Raw genomic sequence first — 18,133 nt, forward strand, 5'->3', positions numbered from 1 at the left:
TCTGCAGACATTGAACAGGGCCCAGCCCTTTGTCAGAAAGTCCTCTGCCAGGGTCCTTGGGGACCTGACAGCTCTCCATGTCCATTCCGACATTCCACTCTCCTTTAACCTTGGCTTTTTCCCCTCCCCATACTTTGGGTTGCGGTGGGCTGTTGCACCAAGGCTCCACGGTATATATTCTTACAAAGCCTTGCTGAGACATTAACCCAAACCTCAAATTTTAGCAGGATGTGGGAGAGAGAAATGTCGTGCTGGGCATAGAATCAGCCACATATAGCTTGAAGGCAAACATTCAATAAGGCACTCAGACATCTGGAGCACAACACATGAAGGGGGTCATTTGACTCCATTATTTTATATAAGAGGAAATAATTTTGACTGTGGTTTTGGGGAGTACCTTCCAATGCCGTGTCACGCTCTTTCTCATTATTTCTCAACTCCTGACCCAGTGGTCATCGGGCAGAATGTGGTGGCCATAAGCAGGTGTGCAATAAAGGTGGCTTAGTCTTCACAGCTAGCAGGGCTAGAAGGCTTTTTCTAAGTCAGGTCATCTTCTGGCTGTGTCATTGCTCAAGACTTCAATATGGACATGCCAACCATGGCACTGCTCACTGTCCCTGGGACAACTTTCCCTCTCTGGACAGTGTCTTGCCAAGCCTGGAGCCATCCCCTGGTGTCTCTGGTTGCCTCTGTCAGGCAGTTAGGCTGTCATTCATTGCAAGCAGTACTTTGGCAGCTGCACCACTGCCAGGAGCTGGGCTTCCCTGAGGGCTCTCTGGAGGCTCGGGGGTACACAAACCACAGAGCCATCTCTTGGCCAAGGTCCACAAAGGTCCTTCCCCTTCTTTGATTCCCCAAAACCACTCTGTGGGGACAATCGTCTAAATCTTGTAGAGGTCTGATTATCTGGGATGCTTCTGGCTGTGGTCCCTAGGGAGAACCCATCCTGCGCTACGCCTCTTTCAGCACAAGGACAAGGCTGTGCTTCTAAATCCCACTGCGCCGTGCACAACCAGCCTTGCTTCATAGAAACCCATCACCTGGTTTAGGCTCTATCAGGCTGGGCCAAGAGAGGTGCAATGGCACGCTGTCTTGTGTGCACACCCATTCCTAAACTCTTGTACAGCACCCTGGCCCTAGAGCTGACCGTGCATGTCCGTCTTGGACATGTCCTGTGTATTTGAAGAGTTCCCATTCTTGGCTTGGAAAGTGGAGGGGATATTTTGCCATCCTGCTGTTCAACCCATCCCATGCAAGGAACAGACTGGAATTCCAGGTCCCCAGGGTCTGGCAGCCAGCCAGCCTTACTTTTGCTCAGATTTTATTATTAATATTACCTATCTCACCGTGTGTGCTAACACTGGCAACACACCCGAAACACCTCTGCATTCAAGCAGCCCTTCCTATTTTCCCTGCTGTTCTCCTGTTTGATGAGCAGCCCCAAGAGAACATTTCAGCAAGTTGCAGCTCCTAAACAAGGTGCTCTGGCCAGTGGATCTGACAGGCAGGATGTGTTTCATCTGTGTGCTCTCAGGCATGTGCTTTTCTCCTCGGCCTGCCAAAGAGGAATGTGTTGGAGGGCAGGGAGGTGGGTCCTACCCTGGGAGACCTTAGAGACTGCCTCAGGGGAAAAAAGGTGGAGGGACAGAGAGGAAAGGCACAACCCAGGAGAAAAAGCCCATCCAAGGGGAAAAGCTGCAAAACTGCAACAGAAAGTGCTGGAGCGTGTCCAAAGAAGAGCAACGAAGCTGGTGAAGGGTCTGGAGCACAAGTCTTATGAGGAGCAGCTGAGGGAACTGGAGTTGTTTAGCCCGGAGAAGAGGAGGCTGAGGGGAGACGTTATTGCTCTCTATAACCACCTAAAAGGAGGCTGTAGCCAGGTGGGGGTCGGTCTCTTTTCCCAAGTAACAAGCGATAGGACAAGAGGAAACGGCCTCAAGCTGCGCCAGGGGGGGTTTAGATTGGATATCAGGAAAAATTTCTTCAGCGAAAGGGTTGTCAGGCACTGGCACAGGCTGCCCAGGAAAGTGGTGGAGTCCCCATCCCTGGAGGTATTTAAAAGACAGGTAGATGTGGTGCTTAGGGACATGGTTTAGTGGTGGATGTAACAGTGTTATGTTTATGGTTGGACTCGATGATGTTAAAGGTCTTTTCCAACCTAAATGATTCTATGATTCTGTGATTCTACGAAATGAATTGCTTGCACACTGAGGTTCAGTACCTTTTGCAGCCCTGGGTACAACCCCCTCTGTCCACCAGCAGTCAGTTACCCCAGTTGTCGGTGGCTGGTTTATACCCAGTGCTTAGCTGGCTTCAGATAGGCACAAATCCTAATGCCTGTCCCAAGGAAAGGTCATCTTCAGGCCCTCCATCCTGTCCTGGTAGATCCTGTCGAAGGTCTCGCTCTGTGCCACTGTGAAGTGGTTCTTCCAGTCCCCGCAGATGCCTGAGGAAGAAACGTTTTGGGCTCAGAGCCCCCCCCAGCACACAGCCCCCCTCTCTGCTCTGTAGGCACAAAGGAAGAGACTCAGCTCTTGGGGCCAGCTACCACCCTGAGGGGGCTGTCCAAAATGAGAGACCAGCCCCATCCCTGGAAACATTCAACGTCAGGTTGGATGGAGCTTTGAGCAACCTGATCTAGTTGAACATGTCACTGCTCATTGCAGTGGGAGTTGGACTAGATGACCTTTAAAGGTCCCTTCCAAACCAAACGATTCCATGATTCTATGGACCCTGTTCTTCAGACCCAAATGCACTGTGATGCAGCTCTCCAAGACACCCTCGCTCTGGCTGTCCTCATGGGGGAGGACACCTGACGACAGGGGTCTCCCTGAGGTGTTGTGATCGGGTCCCTCTTGCTCACCCTTCCTCAGGAACCAGCCCTTTGTCTGGTCCATGATGTCTGCAGGGAGCAGGATGGAGCTGCACATTGGGTTCTCCTGCATGGCTGTGAAGGAGGCATTTTGCACCACTGAGGAGACGGCATCATCATCTAAATCCTGCCCCAGGAACTGGCAGAGACGTCTCACGCTGCTGTGCAGGTCCTGGAGGGACAGATGGAGCCTGTTACCACCAAGTGGCTTGTGACACACCAGCATGTTTGGAGCTGGAGGGTCTGCCTAGGTGTCTACCTGCTTCAGCTCTTTAAAGGTGATGAAGAAGAAATTCTCTGCATCCTTCATCTCCATCCAGCCTCGGACATGTTCGAACCAGGAGCCACGGGGCACTGATGGGAGGCAAAAGACAGTAGGGCAGGGCAGGGCAGGGGCCGTGCAAGGCTGAGGAGGGTTCACACAAGGTTGGGAGCAAGGCAGCCACAATTCAGGACAGAGCAACAGTGTCCAGGGAGCAGGTGGGACTGGGAGGTTCAACTGCAATTGCAGCTGAGCAATGGGTTCTTCTCCAGCCACCTCCACGGTGAGAAGAGGTTGAGGCTAGAGGTGTGCAAGGCTCATGGGTAAGGTCCTGCCAGGGTTTCATAGGGTTTCCTGGCCAAGACTTCCTGAAGATATCTGAACTCTGCAGGAGAAGGCAGGGAAATCCAGTGTCCATCTGCTTCAAAGTATGAGGGCTTTGTGGGCCTGCATCTCCCTCCAGAAGTGCTTTGCTTTCCTCCTGAGCCATTCACCTTCTCCTGTGGGAAGCTTGGCTTCACAGCCATCATCAGTGGACAGTAGCAAAAGACCCTTGAGCCAGAGGCGATGGGAGACACCACCCACCCTCATGCCCTGAGTAAGCCCCAAACCATACTCACGCTCTCTATTCAGAAAGTCCCTCAGGAACTGCTCGAAGGATGTGGGATCCTCATAGCTGTTGCACATCTTGGAGAAGTAGTAGTAGGAGACAACAACATCTCGAGGATCCCGTAGGGTGTAAATAACCTGGGGCAGAGTGCATACAGGAGTCATATGCTCCCGGTAGGGGAAGGGGAGTTGCAGGCCCTGGCACTGGGGTAGATCTGAAAATGGAGGCGTCTGCCACACAAGGCCCAGCTCTGTGCTAGACTCCGTCACACAGCCCTTGGGCAGGGGTCTGCATGAACGCACAAGTCCCCTAGAGCCATTGGAGACTCTACAAAATATCAAGAGGGTGGGGATGTGAGATGGGGATCTGCATATTTCCACCTGGAGGACACTTGCCACTCTCCTAGGCCAACACCAAGGTCCTCACCCAACACCCCTCACTCCAAGGTTCCCCAGATCCTGAGCAATGGTCTTCCCAGCCTCCCTGTCCCCCTTGAAGCTCTGCATGGGTGCCCGTCCCACCTTGGCACTGGAATGGGAGAAGGACTTGGGGAAGATGTGTCTGGGGAGGTGGCAGGTCAGCAAGCGAGGTGGGGGGTAGCTAAGGGCAGACTCCAGACCCAGACGGGTTGAGAACCAGGGCATGCGGTCAGAATTGAGGATGGTTCGGCTCCAGCTGGGGCAGCCATGGCTGTGAATGAGGCTCAGGATCTTGGTCATCCACACGGTGCCTGCCAGGAAAAGCAGAGATGCAGGGCAGGGGACCTTGCCCGGGGAGTCAGGATGGGAGGACCTCACTGTGCCACAGCTCCATGGTCAGCAGCAGCCTCAGCACTGAGCCTGTGCCCCGCCAAGAGATGGTGCTGCCCTGCCAATGCACAACCATTGCAGTAACCCGCCCCCCCCAAACATTCCTATTGCCCAACACAAGGAAAGATTTACCCTCTGAACAACACCTGGAGATGTTTCCAAAGCCCTCACCCCTCTCCTGCCCCTCTCCACCCTTGGCCAGCCCAGCCATCCACCCCTCGTACCAGACTTGGGGTAGGTGACATTGAAGACATCATCATCCCGCACCAGGAACTCATTGTGGGTGAAACTCAAGCTGTGCTCGGAGTTGTAGGCACGGGGGAACTTAATGCCTTTGTATGTCACATAGTGGACCGGCATCACGCCTGGATGAGGATGGAGATGAGGTGCTACAGCTCTGCGCCACTATGATGGGGAGGGAGAGAGATGGGGTAAGGGTGCTGACTCCAAGCCAAGAAACTTCTGCCCCCCGTAGGGGGTCCCAAACAGAAGCCCAGTCATCCCATATCCCCAGCATCAGGGGATGTTGGGGATATGGGATGTGTATTATGGGATCCCACCCGGATACTCTCCGGTCCTTCCTCAAGGGGAAAGGGGACCCTACCTCAGCAGCAGGTTGGGGGGCTGCTGGCTCATAGGGCATTTAAGGAGCTCTAGGGCTAAATTCCTGCTGATGGACCAACCTCCCATCTCCCTCCCCTTGCTGCCCCACATGCTTACCTGCCCCCAAAGCTTGGAGGGCTGTCAAGCAGCCATTGTTGCAGGATCTCTGGCCAGCCAGGGGGACAGGAGGTAGAACTTCCCTGTCTGGTACCCAAAACCCAGCTTTGCTCTGCTCCAGGAGCTACAGGTCCTCAGAGGTGCCAGGAGCTGGAGGGAGAATAAAAAGGTGAGGGAAAAGTTTTCTGCCCTTGTGCCACTGTTCTGGAGCAATGATTAACAAGATCCACAGTCCAGCGGGCATCCCTTTCCTGAGGACAGGGTGGGTGGGCTGGGATGCAGGGACCACACCAGTTTAGGTCCTTTTGGGAGCATGGTGGGGTGGAAGCTGGTGTCCTGTGTCCTCTGCCCTGAACTCCAACCCCACTGCAAGAATCCCACTTTTCTCCCTTGCCCCTTTGAATTCCCACCTAACCCTCTCCCCTTTCTTCCAAATACACTATTTATTTCCCTGAGCTGAAGATCCTTTCCCAGTAAATTTCCCAGTAAATCCCAGTAAATTTAACAAATCCATTAAAAAATGGATTATTAAAATGGCTCATTAAAAAAAAAAAGTCCTTCCAGGAAAGGCAGAGATGCTGCTGCAGCAGTAAGGGATGGGCCAGATCTTCTTTTTCATTAAAAACCTTCATTATCACATTACAGGGAGAGGAAGAGAAGTTCTTCCTCCACTGAGGCGCTATATGGTCTGCTGTAGATCCAAGGACAGGGATGTTTAATGCCATTAATTAGAAGCAACCAATGCTTCTCATAAATAAGGTGGCCAGGCAGTCATCTGCAAAATTAAAATCATTTTCTAAAGGTTCCCCTAGGAATGCAGCAAGTATTCTGCTTTCTTGCAAAAGGACTGCTCTTTTGAAAATTTTATGTAACATGATATGCTGATAAAAGTAGACTGAAAAATAAGTCCATGGGGTGCTGGCAGAGTATTTGAGAAGTAGTAAATATTGGCTTTGAGTGCATCGGACAGTTGTTTTTTTAAGACAGCTAACTAAACCTGTAATTTCCCTTTGAATCCTGCTTTGTTTTCCAAGCAAACAGGAGAGAAAATGGGATTAAGAAATGTTTAAACACTTCAAAGAGGAATGTTAACCCTGCCATGGGTAGGAGGTTAACAGTGGAAGTGGGGAATTAAATTAACCCTTGGGATTACCCATCACCTTCCTTGCTTCGAGTTAAGAAACAAGTTCAGCAAAACTAAAAACTACAGGCAAAACCTCAAAGTATTACCAATTTTTTTACTTTGCAACCTGAGCAGGTATCTACATTTTTCAGAACAGACCTAAAAGAAATCTGTCTGGCGTTTTATAATCAGCAGTTAATAATTAATAACTGTAGGCTTGCCTAATTCCAAAAAGTATACTAGCCTAAATAATTATTAAAAATTAGATAACAAATATGTTTGTAAACACCTTGGCGGGGATGAATTGTTAGTTAAATGGCATCATCTGTATTTTGGAAATACATATATCATCATATTAAAAGGCATTAAAACATTATAAGCAGTGTTTGGTTAGTTAAGATATAGAGAAAACCAAAAATGAATATATTAAGTTTGAGATATTTTTAAGTTTTCTTATGAAAAAAAACCATCCATGCTACTGGGGAAAAAAGAAAAAAAAAAAAGCAAAGAAAGGATTTTAAACTGCAGCCAGGGCATTTAAGGTAAACTTTAAGGAAAAGGCTGTAACTATAAAGATCATCAAGTATTAAAAATATTAACATGCAACAATTCCGAATCAAGCTTGTCATGTCAGAATTAATAGCAATTAAACAATATTTAAAAGCTAAGAATGAATGAATGCATGCTAGCATTTTAAAACCTAGTGATGAGTCATGAAGATAATAAAACAACTTCTTCAGCACTGAGGTTTTAGAAGGAAATCCCAAACTTACCCAAACCGGGATCCACAGCAATTTAGAATGAATTAAAATCAGTTAATTAATTAAAGTTACCACTTTAAAATTAATTAAAGTAGTAATAGAGCAGTGAAGTCTCATTAAAGAAAAGCCATTTGTACTAAAGTGGAAGAGAAATCGAATGCATCACGCTTTCCAGGAGCACGTGCAATTCCCCCGCTGCTGCAGATCCAACAGGACATTGTCCCCAGTTGGGTGGAAAATTAGAAATAAATAAATAAAGCAGCAAAAATATCAATATCTGTTTTGGAACAGTATTTTTTCAGCTGGATGGGATGCAGTGGTTAGACACTCTGAGTAGGCACTGAATGATTAACCAAAGATAGAGATGGCAAGAGGTGGTTTATTTCAGGATCAGTCAAGCTCTAGGTCTTCTCTGGAGGCACCAGTGGTGCTCATAGATGATGGGGAGCAGCAACACGTCCAGGTGGGATTATGAGGAGCATCAGGTCCCTCGGGGCCGTGATTCTCTACCCTTCCCCGCTGAACATAAAAGGAACCTGGCAACTTTTAGGTGCCTAAAAGGTGCTTATAGGCGCAGCCCTCCAGGCTGGTCAGCATGATGGTCCTCCATTGGGATGTGCATCAAAGAGGTCCATGTCACCATGTCATTGTGCCTCAACCTCCACCAGTTGCCCCAAGCCAAGTCCTTCCTGGGGTCTTCCTGGAGAGGAGGTAATAACCCTTTTCTTCCCCAAAATTTGAGATCAAAAACCGAATAGTGCCTGGATGACAATTGGGTCTGTCTGTCCAGCAAATGGAATCCTACGAATGGATAAATAATAATGGCCCATATATTTTAATCCCAGTTGAACCTCGACAACAATTGACAATATTTCTAATAGACACAGAAGCACAAATTTCAATATTAACACACCAGGATACTGAGAAGCTGGGTATACGACCCGGAGAGCAAAGAGTTAAAATTACCGGAGTAAACAGAGGAAGCGCTGTTTGCCAAACTGCTAAAGTTAATTTATGGTTCCCTGGTGAGAAGCATATGTCGTCTACTCACTTTGCAGTTAAAGGTCACGACGAAAACATTTTAGGATTTGATGTTTTAAATGGACGAACCTGGCTCTTGCCGAACGGCAGCGTGTGGTCCTGGGTTCAAATATCAAGCCTCACCCAAACAAACCTCGGGAAGCCACAGTGCGTTTGCTCCGCGCAGCTCCGGCGCTCCCTGATTCCAAGATTACTAATGTCCCCCAGGATCCAATTTTTGCTGCAGCACGAGCTGGAATTTCTGAAGTAAGAGCTGATTTGGAAAAACAACAGATCATTTCCAGAACCCACTTCCCATGTAATTCACCGGTTTGGCCAGTTAGAAAACCGGACAGGAGATGGCGATTAACAATCGATTGTCGGCGTTTAAACGCCACCACAGCCCCACTAACGGCTGCGGTACCCAATATTGCAACTCTAACTGCCACGCTACAAGCAGCTGCACACCCGTGGATGGCAACATTAGATATAAAAGATAAGGTTTTTATGGTCCCCTTGCAGGAAAAAGATAAAGAAAAATTTGCTTTCACTTGGGAAGGTGTACAATAAACCTTCAATGGACTCCCACGGGGATAGAAGCATGCACCTACAATTGCTCATGTTGTGCTTGCTGAACATTCACAGTCTCACTCCTTCAAGATGTAAAATGGTATCAATATATAGATGATATCCTAATTAGAGGGACCTCTCCTGAAAAGCAGGGGGAATTGGTGGCAGCAGCGTGCAGGCATTACACAAAGCAGAAGTTCAAATCCCACCTGAAAAATGTCAAGGACCAGGCAAAGAAGTAAAATTTTTAGGTACTCGATGGATTGCAGGTAGTACAGCAATTCCACCAGACACCCTAAATAAAATAGAATTACAAATGCCCCAGTCTAGGAAAGAATTACAACAGCTTATGGGTACTTTAGGGTACTGGAGAAAACACGTACCTCGATTTTCTCATTGCTCGTCCACTGTATTCACTTTCACGAAAGGGAAAACCATGGAAATAGAATTCAGAGCACGAGGAGGCGGTCAAGACTCTGACACAAGAATTAAAAACACATCAGTAGTAGGACCACTATACCCCCACGATCCTCTTATAGGGGTTTTGCAGAACATGGTACTTATTGTCATTTATTTCGAACTGGCCCTGATGGACCAAAGAGACCGCTATTATTCAGTTCAACGGCATTTAAAGGGACAGAACAGAGATACTCTGAATTGGAAAAGGGACTTTTGTCTTTAGTCCGCACAGTTAAATAAGTTGAGAAAATACACCAAGGGACAGCCTGTGCAAACTAGAGGTCTGTTTAATTTACTAGAAACAGTCCTAAAAGGAACCTCTCCTCCTTAAGGAATTGCACAGAAGCCCACCATCAAGAAACGGTAGGCTGACCTGGTGGGAGCAGCAGATGAAATGCTGCTGACTGAAGGACATACAAAAATTTCCAACTTGCAGAGGCCTATCAACGCACCCCCATTAGCACTAAACCAGCCATTGAAACCTTCACCGATTCTAGATGCACCTCCCTTCACTGAAGAAACACTGACTGAGGGCATTTGGTTTCCCGACGCCTCAGCAAAAAGGGTAAATGGCAGCAATACAAAGCAGACGCATTAGAAATTAAGACTGACAAACAAGTACTAGAAGAAGTGGAAGGTAGCGCACAAGCAGGAGAATTAAGGGCAGTTGTTCCAGCAGCACAAGATGGAGCAAAAGTTATCTATGTCCATTCCTGTGCCATGTGGGCAGGTGCCACTCAATGTCTCTGTCAATGGGAAGCCCTCAATTGGGACAGAAATAGATCCCCAATTTGGAGAACTGAAGATTGGCAACTATTGCTAAATATAGCTAGGAAAACACCGTTTAAGATGGGATGGGTGAAAGCACATGCCAAAGACAACAAACCAGACACAGGTTTGTGGCTACCTGTGGCTACCAAACCAAAAGGTAGATGAATTAGCCAGAATTAGGGGAATAAAAACAGAGACTACACTAGACCCCGAATGGTATCGGTTAGGGGAATGGTTACATCAGAAATTAGGCCACACAGGCTGAGAAGCCCTTTTCTGTGCAGCCCAAAGCTGAGGTTGGCCTCTAAACAGGAAAACTTGTGAAACTGGTCTTACAGAATATCCCCAGTGTAAACTGAAATTGCAAACAAATCACCCTGCTAAAGCACCACCTCTACCTATCAGTCAAGGAAAACCTTTGTGGTCTACATGGCAAATTGATTGTATCAGACCGCTTAAATCCTCGGCAGGACATCGATATATCCTCACAGGAGTAGAAGTAGTTTCTGGCTTGCTTATGGCAACTAAATGTTGGAAAGCCGTGGATGGGCTTCCACCAAGTTGGGTGGAAGTGTCGATCTGCTGGAGGGTAGGAAGGCCCTGCAGAGGGACCTGGACAGGGTGGATCGTTGCGCCAGGGCCAACTGTATGAGGTTCAACAAGGCTCAGTGCCAGGTCCTGCACATGGGTCACAACAACCCCATGCAATGCTGCAGGCTTGGGGAGGAGGGGCTGGAGAGCTGCCTGTCAGAAAAGGACCTGGGGGTGTTGGCTGACAGCCGCCTGAACATGAGCCGGCAGTGTGCTCAGGTGGCCAAGAGGGCCAATGGCATCCTGGCTTGTATGAGGAATAGTGTGGCCAGCAGGACCAGGGAGGTGATAGTGCCCCTGTACTCGGCACTGGTGAGGCCGCACCTCGAGTACTGTGTTCAGTGTTGGGCCCCTCACTACAAGAAGGACATCGAGGGGCTGGAGCGTGTCCAAAGAAGGGCAACGAAGCTGGTGAAGGGTCTGGAGCACAAGTCTTATGAGGAGAGGCTGAGGGAGCTGGGGTTGTTTAGCCTGGAGAAGAGGAGGCTGAGGGGAGCCCTTCTTGCTCTCTACAACTACCTGAAAGGAGGTTGTAGAGAGGTGGGGGTTGGTCTCTTCTCCCCAGTAATGAGTGATAGGATGAGAGGGAACGGCCTCAAGCTGCACCAGGGGAGGTTTAGGTTGGATATTAGGAAAAACTTCTTCACCGAGAGGGTGGTCAAGCACTGGAACAGGCTGCCCAGGGAAGTGGTTGAGTCTCCATCCCTGGAGGTATTTAAAGAACGGATAGATACGGTGCTTGAGGACATGGTATAGATGGACTTGGAAGTGATAGGTTAACAGTTGGACTCGGTGATCTTAAGGGTCTTTTCCAACCTAGACAATTCTACGATTCTATGAGGGCTGTCATCTTGGTTTTCAAGCCTGCCTACTCCTGGTGTCACCCAAAGTGACAACGGCTCACATTTTACACGTAAAGAAGTGCAAGAATGGGTAAAGCAGGAAGAAATTGAATGGGTGTTTCATACCCCCTGCTGTCCTTAATCAAATGGAATAGTAGAGAGAGCTAACGGCTTATTAAAAAGAAGCCTTAAACCTCACGAGACACAGCTGGACACTTGACCTTCCAAAGTACTTCACCAACTGAATAATGGGTATGGACCCACTGGGAGCCCTGGGAGCCGAGCATTCTTTGCAAAAACTGGACCTTGTGCTCCCCCTTCTGATGAAAGAAAATGTCCACTAACATCCCAACCAGGACAACCTGTTATGGTAAACTTACCACAAATTGGGAATGTGCCTATGACTCTAGCTAAACTTCAAGGCCCACTTGCTTGGGAAGCTCTAATAGCAGTGGCACAAAACACAGAATAACTACTAGATGGATTTATCCCATATCATAAAGAGGTAACCTGTTCAGCCTTCCCCACCAAAACTTTTCTTTCTTTTCTTTTACAGAGTAAATGAATCTACATCAATGACAACAGCAACAATGGCAGGCTATCCCCACTCCTCCTTACTCTTCATTGGGATAAGTATAACCCTTTCAGTGCAAACACAAAATCCTTGGGCAGTTCACACACAAGACCCTTGGGACCACGCACTAGTAAATTATACTGGAAGTGCTGGGATCCCACCAAAAGATAAGGCAAACCTAAACCTTGCTACTTTAGTCATGCATGGAGAGGAGGCATACCTAAAGGAGGAATGGAAATGCAATACAGGAATTGGAGTATCTCACAACAGCAATGGCATTGATCAAATATTATCACACCAGGGGAAGAAGTAAACACAGGGTGCTGAGGAATCAATGGATCTACCCACGGAAAACCCACTGAAATTAAAATATACCATATCAATTTTTCTAAACCAAGAAACAACAAAATATCTTGCTATAAGATACCAGAACCAGATTGTTGCTACAATCTCACTTTCATACAACCTATATTCTGCCACCGGGGTAAACACGGTGTTGAACTATTGTTTGAATTCATAGAATCATAGAGTCGTTAAGGTTGGAAAAGACCCTTAAGATCATCGAGTCCAACCGTTAACCTATCACTACCAAGGCCACCACTAAACCATGTCCTCATGATTACCAAGGACAAGGTGTGGAATTCGTGTACAACTGGGTGGCCATGTGTCATGGATGAGTCGTTAGGTCACTTAAAGAATCACTGTCAAAGATATTTGCAAATAGCGATTTTAGTAGAAATTTATAAAAGTGTGATTTAACAGAGTTCAATGGCAAAGTTCACTCTATTGCTTATTAAAGGAATGGAATATATATATTGGAGGAAATTAAGTTAGAAGGAAATACAAAGGGGAAAAGGGGGCCCTCCCATTGAGTCACAAGGTTCGGAATGGCCCCCCTTGCTTCTAAACTCCTTCTCAGAGAGGAGCCCAGGTGCGGCTGGATCCAGTCCTAGTCTCAGACTTGGTCAACGGTTTATGTCCAAGGATTCTATATGTGTAGCAGCAGTTTAAAGTTTCTTCACACTTAAGAGAGAATCACAGGAATTTAGCAATAACTAATCATTGGGTAATTTAGCACCTACAAGGTGATTAAATAGTTTACTACAATATTTGTATCGATACACACGCACACACAATAGGCCTAGTAATTTGTGTGAATTTAGTGAACTACTCACAATACGCATATATAAAAATTCCCGTTGAGTCCAGTGAAATACTCACATCAAATTATTATCTCAATGGGCGAAGGTCGAGCCTCAAGGAGTGAGGGGGCCCCGAGTTCAACCCAGCTCCTGTCGCCAGGCCTCTGAGCTTTCCAAACTGAAGAGTTCGCGGCTCTGAGAGGCGTCCCAGTTAGAGGGAGATACTGGGCACAGCCCCTGCGGCCCAGCAGAGCTCAGAGGGTCTCCCTTGGTACTGCTCTTTCTAGGGTGGTGAGATGATTGACTTCAGGCATCAGTAAATTTTCATCCTATTGTCACAATCCAGGTTGGTGATTACTAAAGTTCTCAAAAATTCCAGCGACGCTGGTACAGATCCTCCTGGGTTACAACCCAGATAAGATATGTTCCAAGGCTGTCAGGGGCGGCTGATTATTCCTGGTACAGACGTAAAATATGTTCCAAGGTTGTCAGGGGGCGACTGGCTCCCTGGTACGGACAGCGCTGCTCCCACCTCAGCCATGCAAGAATTTCTGATATGGTTCAGGGATGGTTAACCGCCAAACTCGTTACACAAAGGCCAGGTCTTGACGGGAGTTACTGAGATTGTAAAAGAGTCCAGTAAGGTGGGGGCAGGGGGAATGCACCACCACACCATGGGATGAGGCATACGTACTTCTTGACATACCCACACCTGATCTAAATTCGTCCACAACAGTATTACGCAATAACATCACCTTTCGTAGACAAGAATGGAGCATTGAAGATGAAAATAAAAATCAACAAATTCCAACTTTAAAGGGGACTGAAGGAGACACCATTTCAGTCGGATGCCGAATTGAAAATCACACCAAACGCATGACAGCAGCTTTACACATTGTTGTAAAGTATGTCGAGGGAAAACAACACATATATGCCTGTCCTTTCAAACACGAATGCTGGTATACTTTCACTGTACCACATCCAGCACAGATAATGTGCCTTTGGACAGATCTCAACTCTCACTCCAGCTTAGGTTTTTCAACTCAAAATTGATATCAAACAATTATATTCACCAACTCAACCTCCTATCAAACTCTCTCCTCACATTTATAACACTGGTCCCTCCATAATTAAAACCATAGGGCAACAGCAAGCGTTATTTCACCCACCATGGTCTCTCAAATGAGTAGAACTGCCAATGAAGGTCAATACCTCCACAATTAAACCTACCTGCTCACCATTCCTGGATACAGCTTATCCAGGGTGGTTAGCATGGCTGCCTGGACGACCCCTCGCCTCTCCAAAACGATCAAGAACAGATGTGACTGGTGTCTTAGGAACAGGATTAGGGGTACTAAACAGCATAGACATTGAAGTTTTAGCAAATGAAATAAGCTCAGCAAGTAATTTATACAAATTAGACCAACCATCACAAACTTCTCTAGCGGCATTGGGAACTAATCAATGGCTCTTATCTGATGCATTACCCCAATGGGAAAGAATCAGTGAGAACGCCCATCAATGGATGGTGAGCGCGCTAGATGCAACCCAAATTAATGTCTCTGTCGTTCTTAGCTGTATTCAAGCTCAACTGTGAGTACAATCTACTGCGGCAGCAATTATAAGAGAAGGTGAAGAAGGCACCTTACCCGCTGAAATTTGAAAAATAATTTGGGATAATTCCACTAAATTTGAGAGGGAATTCCAATCGTGGTGGCAACTAGTTAATTATACCTACGATCCCACTACCAGTAAAACCACAGCTTTTGTTTTGACAACACGCAATGCTTCGGTATACCCCATATATCGTTGCGCTGGGGTTAAATCACAATGGAACTGTCCCCTATCTATTAGAACGGTTTAACAGTTGGAATCGGTGATCTTAAGGGTCTTTTCCAACCTTAATGATTCTATGATTCTATGAACATAGAGTATGGGCCCAACAAAATGGGAACAAATGGCAAACTGTTGATGTTGATGCTTGTGTTTTGCGGGAACGAGAGATTTATTTGTGAAAGTAATACCATTAAGGCCCAAGGCATTCGTCTTGACACTGAATAAAATATTTGTCACTTTGAGATACATCCTAGCGAAACCCCTGAAACTGTACGCATTTCTTTTGGAAATGGATGCATTTGCATGAGAACCCTCTGTGATTCTGTATCTACAGACAACACCACTGTAGATGTATATAATCACTCAAATACCTGTATTTGTAATTTTACTAAAATTACAGGATGCAATTTCAACTATTCAACTCCTGTCACAACCCATCAATTGCTGCAATCTAACCGTGCATCATATCAAGATCTATTGCCTACCCCGATTGGGATGAATCTCACATTGGTAAGAAAACTGTTACAACACGATGACCTGAATCAATTGCTGAAATCAATTCGGGACAATGGACACAGAACCCTGATTACCGTCCAACACGATATGGAGAAGATACACCGTGTTCTAGAAAGAGTGAAGAAGGATGGAGAACATCACTGGTGGGATATCTTATTCGGATGGTCCCCAACAGCGACCAGGACACTGAACCACATGCTACACCCCACCATGATTCTGTTGGGTCTCGTTGTATTATGCTTGTTCTTAAACATTTTCCCATATGCTAGGGTGTGGGGAATGGCTAGACAAATAGCGTTATTACACAGCCCTTCTTGCATATATGAAATTGCTTAGTCACATTTAACAAAATCCTAATAATCAAGGAAACCAACCAAAATTTCCCTCAAATTACAGTTGGAATATAACATTACTCTGTTTATAGGCACAGAGGCAAGAGGGGACCACACCGCCACTCTGTGGGAAAGAGATGGATTGACTTTAGTCACAGGGTGGATTGTGATGGTGCATTCCCACCCCCCCATCTCCTGGGCCGCTTTACCATCTCAGGAATTCCCACCAAGACTTGGCCTTTGTGCAATGAGTTTGGGGGTTAAGCGTCCCTTGACCCTTGCCAGCAACTCTTGCATGGCTGAGGCGAGAGCAGCACTGACCGTACCAGGGACCCCGCTTGCCTGGCCAAGGTGGGGAACGAGAGCGGGAATAATCAGTCATCCCCTGACAGCCTTGGAACATATCTTATCTGGATCGTAACTCAGGCGGATCCGTACCAGCGTTACTGGAATTTCTGTGAACTCCAGTAATTACCGATCCGGGTTGTGGCCAGGATGAAAATTTACTGATGCCTGAAGTCAATCATCTCACCACCCTAGAAACAGCGGTATCAAGGGAGACCCTCTGAGCTCTGCTGGGCCGCAGGGGCTGTGCCCAGTATCTCCCTCTAACTGGGATGCCTCTCAGAGCCGCGAACTCTTCAGTTTGGAAAGCTCAGAGGCCTGGCGACAGGAGCTGGGCTGAACTCGGGGCCCCCTCACTCCTTGAGGCTCGACCTTCGCCGGTCGAGACGATCATTTGATGTGAGTATTTCACTTAGCTCGAGGGGAATTTTTGACAGGTACCTTTATATGCATATTGTGTGTGAATCGATTCCAACAGTGCAGTAAATCCTGTTTAATCACTTTGTAAATGCTAAATCCACCAATGATTAATTGGTGTTAAATTCCTGTGATTCTCTCTTTAACTGTGAATAAACCTTAAACTGCTGCTAGACACATATAATCCTTAGACATAAACCGTTGGTAAAGTCTGAGATGAAATCTGGATCCAGCCGCACCTGGGCTCCTCTAAATTCTTTTTCTTTATATATATTATTATATATTATATATTAGACGTTATATGTTATATGTTATATATTGTTATATATATTATATACTATACATTATACATTATACATATTATATACTATTTTATATTATATATTATATATTATGTTATATGTTATACGTTATATATTATATATTATTTTATATATTATATATTATATACTATACATTATACATTGTATTATATATTATTTTATATTATATATTATATATTATATATTATATATTATATGTTATATGTTATATGTTATATGTTAATGTTATATATTATTATTTATATCTCTACCTCAATTCTTTTTCTTTATATATATTCCATTCCTTAAATAAGCAGTAGAGTGAACTTTGCCATTGAACTCTGTTAAATCACACTTTTATAAATTTCCGTTAAAGTCACTACTTGCCAATACCTTTGATGGTGATTCTTTAATCGACCTAACCGCTCATCCGTGTCAGGGGAGCAACACGTCCAGATGGGATTATGAGGAGCATCAGGTCCCTCAGGGCCGTGATTCCCTGACCTTCCCCGCTGAACATAAAAGGAACCTGGCAACTTTTAGGTGCCTAAAAGGTGCTTATAGGCGCAGCCCTCCAGGCTGGTCAGCATGATGGTCCTCCATTGGGATGTGCCTCAAAGAGGTCCATGTCACCATGTCATTGTGCCTCAACCTCCACCAGTTGCCCCAAGCCAAGTCCTTCCTGGGATGGCAGGCAGGCAGCAGATTGAGTTGCGGCACGAGGTGGCCCAAGGAACGTGGGGACACATGGAGACATTGCTCATCTGGGCTGATTGCACTGGGCACCTTCAAAGACGTCCTTCACCTCCATCCGACTGTGGTTATTTGCAACCTTTTTTTGTCTTTTTTTTCTGTTTTTATTTTATTTTTTGAAATCTGGTGTGGCTTTTCAACCAGGTCCTGCATTTCTTTTATTTCCCTGCTTGGTGCTGCTCCAAGTGGCTTTTTATCTCCTTGTTTGCTTTGCCTCTTGGCAAACTCAAGTCAAAGAGCTGCATCGTCCGTGGGTCCTTTGAATCACTTACAGCCCTTTCAAACCAAGGGCAAATATTTGAGCTCTTTGAAGATGTTTGCCTAAGGGCTGATGGTGATGGTCTGTGTTATTAGTTTATCTTCAGTCCTCCTGCATTGCCACTTTGGGAGGTGGAGGTAGGGTTGGGTGGTGGCAACATCTCAGAGCTTCCCCTAAGTGAACCCCAACGGACCACTTTGGTTAGCAGGGTGGTGACCCACCATGAACCCTTCAGGTCCTGGGGTTG

At 46.3% G+C, this 18,133-nt stretch overlaps 2 protein-coding genes across 2 annotated transcripts in view; one reads left to right on the forward strand and one right to left on the reverse strand.

The window, feature by feature from the left end:
* Nucleotides 1–18,133, forward strand: part of LOC309600986 (scavenger receptor cysteine-rich domain-containing protein DMBT1-like) — a gene marked incomplete at both ends in the record, with an annotated part of 121,119 nt that overhangs the window by 29,066 nt on the left and 73,920 nt on the right. The gene's annotated exons all lie outside the window — the stretch shown is intronic.
* SULT2B1 (sulfotransferase family 2B member 1) lies at nucleotides 2,331–4,913 on the reverse strand (the record flags this gene model as incomplete). The annotated part of the gene is made up of 6 exons (XM_082333730.1): nucleotides 2,331–2,446; nucleotides 2,864–3,044; nucleotides 3,132–3,226; nucleotides 3,755–3,881; nucleotides 4,266–4,474; nucleotides 4,778–4,913. The coding sequence occupies 6 exons, from the start codon at nucleotides 4,911–4,913 to the stop codon at nucleotides 2,331–2,333; spliced, it is 864 nt and encodes a 287-aa protein (XP_082189856.1).

Source organism: Platalea leucorodia (genome assembly GCF_965183815.1).
Source record: "Platalea leucorodia genome assembly, chromosome: 27".
NCBI classification, from domain to species: Eukaryota; Metazoa; Chordata; class Aves; order Pelecaniformes; family Threskiornithidae; genus Platalea; species Platalea leucorodia.